At 41.1% G+C, this 6,561-nt stretch overlaps 1 protein-coding gene across 2 annotated transcripts in view; it reads left to right on the top strand.

Moving 5' to 3' along the window:
* GSPT1 (G1 to S phase transition 1) overlaps positions 1-6,561 on the top strand; it is a 26,746-nt gene that overhangs the window by 12,654 nt on the left and 7,531 nt on the right. For both annotated transcript variants that reach the window (XM_004705859.2, XM_013005526.2), the window contains 5 exons: positions 121-247; positions 1,082-1,162; positions 4,053-4,226; positions 5,613-5,702; positions 5,858-6,026. In XM_004705859.2, the coding sequence (XP_004705916.1) occupies positions 121-247; positions 1,082-1,162; positions 4,053-4,226; positions 5,613-5,702; positions 5,858-6,026 (641 nt within the window). The remainder of the gene's footprint in view (positions 1-120; positions 248-1,081; positions 1,163-4,052; positions 4,227-5,612; positions 5,703-5,857; positions 6,027-6,561) is intronic.

Raw genomic sequence — 6,561 nt, 5'->3', positions numbered from 1 at the left:
CAGTTCCATGTAATCGGTTCCCTGAGATGTGGTTGAATGAGTAAAGTACATGGGTTGAATGAAAATATTGTTATAATGTTTTTGAGGAAGTTACAGATTCTTGTAAATTTTGATGTTTTTGTTGACTTTCTTTCATTGCTGTTATGTTTTTAGTGGGTTACCATTTATTCCATATCTGGATAATTTGCCAAACTTCAATAGATCAGTTGATGGACCAATCAGGCTGCCAATTGTGGATAAGTACAAGGTAACCAAAATGCTGAAGAAATTGGAACCTTTTTGTTCTATTTTTCACAAAAATATAACAAAGACTTTATTTTAATGGTTGCATAATTAGAGGTATAGATAGATCTGAATTTATTTAACCAGATTGGTTTATTTCACTTCCAATGATATTATGGTCCTGTCCTAAAGATAAACTGTCAAGTTGGTGGATATTGATAAATAACTTTCCAAAAACACACTGTCAATTTATATTACCAGTAGTATACTTGAGTTTTACTACAGTTCAACAACAGAGTAAATCTTTAAATTCAAAACAAAAACATAAGTTCCTTTTTTAACTAGTTACTTTTAATTACATGAAGTTTTTTAAGCCCCCTCTCTGGTGTAGTGGTTCGGCATTGAGCTGCTCCCCCCAACAAGGTCATCAGGTCAAAAGCACCAGTCAGCTGCATGAAGGGAGAAAGATGGGGCTGTCTTCTCTAGGAAGGAGGTCCAGTCTCAGAAGCTCCCTGGAACCATTCTTCCGTGTCCTGTAGGGCCATTATGAGTCAGCATCGACTCGGTGAGCTTGGTGTGGCCTATCTTACAAATGCCTCGGCCTGCCAGTTACTGTGTCTGCTTCCACCCATACGCAGTGCAGCGCTGATGGCAGTGGTTATACGAGGAACAGGCTCCAAGAAATTTACATCCGGTCTAAAACTGGGAACCCTGCTCCATGTTTTCTTAGGCATGCCTATTTTATCGTTTTCAACCACCCTGTGTTGAAGATTTTCCTTTATGAGTACGCCTTTGAAATGTTCATCTGGGGCCATTTTAGAACACTAATACAGCCTGGGGACTTACTTTGTTTCCCCAGGATATGGGTACTGTGGTCCTGGGAAAGCTGGAATCGGGATCAATTTGCAAAGGCCAGCAGCTTGTGATGATGCCAAACAAGGTAAGAAGCAGAGTGCTCTTTCCAACCTAATTTTTCCTTGAAAAAGCTAGCAAAGAGCCAGACGTTTCCAAAGCTTGTGAGTTTCCTTTGAAGGAAACTTATGTAACAATAATATTCAGAATTACTTTCTTTCACAATTTGAGCATGTTAACATGGTGTTAGTGCTATTCAATTAGCAGGTCGGTGTTAAGACCTTGTTTTAGGGCTTTCTGTACTCAAGTTTGCCCTAAAAGAAAGCTTATTGGTCTCAGTCCCACTGTTTTATAGAAAGGAGAGAGAGAGAGATCTGGAGTTAAAAAAAAATGGATCAGAAAGAGCTGGGGGCAAAAACTCAGGTTTCACCATGGTCTATGTAGTGTTTTTAGAAAGCAGAGGAGAGTAGTGGACACTGTACATGATGGGTCCAAACCCTGATCTCAATTACTCTTCATTGGAGCCATTCATTAAAACCTGTAAACGCTCCCTGGATGATTCTTTTGTCATTTCTGGCCACTCCTTTGCTAATACCTGCCTACGGTCGGTTTCTCGGGCGGAGAGGACTTCTCTGACCACTCCACAGATGTTACTTGGTGTAGGAAAACAGCCTGGTACCTTCAGAACCTCTGGAGAGAGCTCTTTAGTAGAATTTCCTTACTGTGCTCATTACACAGTGAATTAGAAAGTTTGAGTTTGTCTTAAGGTTTCCATGGCCAGTATAATGTTTAGGTATAATTGGCACCTTATGAATTTTAGTTCTGCTTTGGAGATTAGGGTATCTAAGTTCTGAAGTGTTTCTATTTTAAGGCTTGGTGTTTCTAAGGGGGGTAGCTTTTGCAAACTGTAGCATGCCGAGTAAGTGAAAAGAATACCTGAGCCCTTGCTCAGTTCTGCTGATAGAGGGGTCACAGAAGTGGCATTCCTTCATTGACACCAAGCAGTGTTGGAGAGCTGAGAGAAGCAGCTGCATAATGGACTTGGGGTTTCTGTTGTAGAGGATAGGAGTGTGGAACTAGAGAGTGGTTACGGACGTAACACTGTACACACTAGATGCCACTATAAAATGGTACATGTATTTTACCACAATAAAACGTGCAATTCACTATGAGTTAAGGAATTTAATGCCTATGTATAACTGCTGCTTTAGTGCAAAGGTGCAAGGGAAGTGGGTATTCTGTGTATAAGGTGAGGCTTTATACTGATAGCTGGGCAGATGGGTTTCAGTGTAGTTCTCCCAAGCCTCAGTGGAACTAGGCGAAGATATTTCAAAAAGACTTAAGAGATCAAACTATTTGACATTGTAAAACATTGTTCCACGGTATGGGCCAATTTTTAAAAACCAACCAACCAATCATTACACCTTTTATAGGTGAGTCCCTTAGCTCTTGGTTCCTACATGAAAGTTCATGGCAACCGACCGTTTTCTGCCTGCATCACTTCCCTGCTGCCTGTGTTCATCACAGCACAAAGAACAAGTGAGCGAGGAGCCTAGAGAATTCTCCTTCTGTCATGAAGTTTCTGTTGCAGAGATTAGCTTTGAGTTGGTCTCCTATGGTAGAGAAGCTGAGGCAACACGCTGCAAGTTTGTAGCGCAATGTAGTTTTTCTAAGAGCACATAGCCTCATCTTTTTCCCAGGGAGGAACTGAGGGATTTAATCTTTGACTTTATGGTTAGCACACCAATACTTCAGAACTTAATCTCATATTATTAGGAACGTGGCTACAAGAGTTCATTTATTAATGTGGCTGTGCACTTGCAGCCAAAGCTCTGCGAAGTCAGAACACCAGAGCTCAGTGGTGGGGAGAAAGAATTTATTTCTATGCTGCGTTGTTTGGGCAGGATACTAGATAGATTTGTGTGTGGTGAGCTGCTGGTGTGGGCCTGCCCCTTTTGACTGAAAAACTTCGCCATATTCAGTCATGTGGCTCTCTTTCAGTTCTTGGAATAATTGTAGCAGGCATAAATGATTTAGGTATAAACTGCCTTTGGGGAAAGAAAACCGTTGTTTGGGAGCTTGCACTGTGTTGAATCCTGCATGGAACGTGATAGTGATTCTGGAGTGTCCAGTGCCATTTGCCATCATGAGTTTGTTCTGTCTTGAGAGCTGTGTGTGGTTTGGTCTTGCTTCTTCATATCTGTTCTTTGGAAGGTTTTTGCACTTCTTTTTAATCCGTTCTTTCGATGGGCAGAAATGGAGTAAAATACAGGAGTACTTAGGGTATCACTTTAGGCATTTTTTTCCTGATAGATAACCACTTTAAATTGTGGTAAAATACACACATAAGGGAGCTTCAAAAGTTTGTGGGAAAATTCCAGTATATTTCAATTCCACTTACCCATGAACATTTTTTCCCCCCATGAACTTTTTAAAGCCCCTGCAGCATGAAATTTACCCTGGGTGGGCAACCCTATCACCTGTATCTAGTTCAGAACATTTGCATCAACTCAAAACGAAGGTCTGCACCGTTAATTAAGTCAGTGTGCTTAAGCCTAATTGAAGTTAAAATAACTGCTGAGGCGTGTGCTTTGTGAATTTGGGGTTTGGCTGGATTTGAAGATGTGCCTGGTAGACCCTCCAGTCCCATAGAATAAAAATGACCTCTATAGAAGTAAAATCCAAGTGTTAAATTTCGTTTTTTATTTTAAAACCGTAAAAGAGATAAATACTATTTTATACAAACTTGAAAATATTAGCGTTTCTTATTAAAAAGATGATAATGTAATGTTTTACTCGGTGATATGTCATGCGAGTACAGTGGTGCTTTATATTCAAATGAGTATGTTGACTAATCCACACCCACAAACAGGGAGGGAGCCAGCCAGGTAGCCTGGGCAAATACTGGGTTAGGCTGTATTCCCCAACGGAGTCAGCATCTGGGCAACCTCCAGTCTGGCTTTTTTTTTTTTTTTTAGCACAATGTGGAAGTTCTTGGAATCCTTTCTGATGATGTAGAAACAGACTCGGTAGCCCCAGGTGAAAACCTCAAAATCAGGCTGAAAGGGATTGAAGAAGAAGAGATTCTTCCAGGGTTCATACTTTGTGATCCTAATAATCTCTGTCATTCTGGACGGACATTTGATGCGCAGGTAAGTCAGTTAACTTAGTTCTCTTGACTGTCGACGTGAAACTTGGATTTAACATGCTGCTTGTCTTGAGTAACAGATAGCATGCCCCTGAATACAAACTAGTATATAGAAAGGGAGTTGAAGTACCATAAATGACCACCACAGGGTCTTCTACATCAGGAGCCAGCAAACTGGAGACTGAAGAGCCAGTCCTGTCCCTCTCAACAATTTAAAAATTATTTGAAAGCCATAAAGATATCTGTTTACAAACAAATGAAATCACCATTATCTGAATAACTTGTTCAACTTTATTTCAGAGCCACATGTATGTACTGAAAGCTGCATATGACTCGCAAGCCGTAGTTTGCTGACCCTTGTTTTAGACCAGTGGTTCTCAACCTTCCTAATGCTGCAACCCTTTAATACAATTCCTTATGTTGTGGTGACCCCCCCCCCCCCCAAAAAAAAAACCCATAAAGTTATTTTCATTGCTACTTCATAATTGTAATTTTGCTACTGTTATGAATCGGCGACCCTTGTGAAAGGGTCATTTGACACACACACACACACACACACACACACACCCAAAGGGATCGCGACCCACAGGTTGAGAACCATTGTTTTAGATGCCACAACTGAATAGTTTTCTTTGTAAAGTATCCTTTAATGTGGTTAGTATCTCCTTTGTTAGTTTTTAGAGAACCTAATATTCCCTTTATAAAATAGATATTAACAGTAATATATAATTACTTACCCTTGTGCATAAAATGCCCTTCACTTTAAAGTAGGACTCAGTCACCTTGGAAGTAAGTCATGGCCTGACTGCTCTTCCAGAGTAAACTCTCCAAGCAGGAAAGTGTCCTTCTTTTCCTGTTGTTAGTAACCTGACCCCCACAGGAGAGTGCGTTAGTAAAGAGTGGGCTAACAGAATCTTCCAGCTGTTATAACGAAGTGTTCAGTATGCGAACAAGCTGAATCAACTTACAGAGAATGTGACGTGGTTTCCTTTCACTGGACCTTGGATATGAAGAAATAGATAAAACTATAATCCTTTCACATCTAGGAAACCGCAGTCCCGTGTGATCTCGAACAATTGCTGTAATTCCTTGGGGAGGAAAGCAGAAAGGTTGGCCTGCGGAGGAGGGTTGCGTTCTGTGCTTTTTACGGTCAGACAGGTGCTTGCCAAGAAGATCAGTAGGGTAGAGGGTATTCAAGTTCAGGCTGTGCGATTAGGCAACTTGATCCTTCCTGTGACAAAATTAACCTGACCCATCACTCCAACACAGAAATCGTTTGTCACTGCCTCTTAGGTGGTGGGTTACTCTTTCTCTGATACTCTGTGATACTTAACACTCCATTCCTTTCTGACTGGAGGATAAAGATAAGGTTGTTTTGGTTTTTTGACAGATAGTGATTATTGAGCACAAATCCATCATCTGCCCTGGTTATAATGCGGTGCTGCATATTCATACCTGTATTGAGGAAGTCGAAATAACAGTGAGTTTGCTTTCAGATAATTTACTTTTTCCTGATTGTAAAGTTAACTTCATCTTGATGATTTCTGATAGCCAACAGTGATGTGTTTTTATTTCCATCCTTAGCAGAATATTTTTGGGTTTTTTGTTATCTTCTCATGCTTTTTTCTCGGATAGGCCTTAATCTGCTTGGTAGACAAAAAATCTGGAGAAAAAAGTAAGACTCGGCCCCGTTTCGTGAAACAAGATCAAGTATGCATCGCTCGCTTAAGAACAGCAGGAACCATCTGCCTGGAGACCTTCAAAGACTTCCCTCAGATGGGTCGCTTCACCTTAAGAGACGAGGGTAAGAGCCTTTTTGGTGCTTAGCTTGAGTACCGCCATCCCACTAGAGCACACGAGGCAGCAGGGTCAGCGAGCACTTGGATTGTGTTCTACTGGGGGTTGGACAACTTGACCAGCAGACAGTACATTATTGGCCGTGCATTCTGACATTAATGCTCCGAGTGAATCAAGAATCTGAATTTGGGGGGCTTTGTTAATAATGGGTTTTGAGAGCAATTTTATTTACTAAGGAGCCCTTGTGGCATAGTGGTTATCTGGCTGCTAACCGAAAAGGTCAGCAATTTGAAACTTCCAGTGGCTCCATGGGAAAAATAGTCTCAAACTCACACGGTCAGTTCTACCCTGTCCTGTAGGGTTGCTATGAGTTAGCATAGACTTTTACTCAGTCAGTGTATTAGTGTAGGTACTTTGGAGAAACAAATCCACGGCGACTCACATATGAGAGAGAGTTTTATGCAAAGAAAATGTGCATCACGAAAACATCCCAACCCAATGCTGCCCAAGCCCACAAGTCCAACATTAACCCATACCCAACA

This window comes from Echinops telfairi, unplaced genomic scaffold (genome assembly GCF_000313985.2).
Source record: "Echinops telfairi isolate 266 unplaced genomic scaffold, ASM31398v2 ScPeMD7_5;HRSCAF=22, whole genome shotgun sequence".
NCBI classification, from domain to species: Eukaryota; Metazoa; Chordata; class Mammalia; order Afrosoricida; family Tenrecidae; genus Echinops; species Echinops telfairi.
Note: the sequence above shows the minus strand (reverse complement) of the source record. Positions and strands in the feature narration are given on the sequence as shown.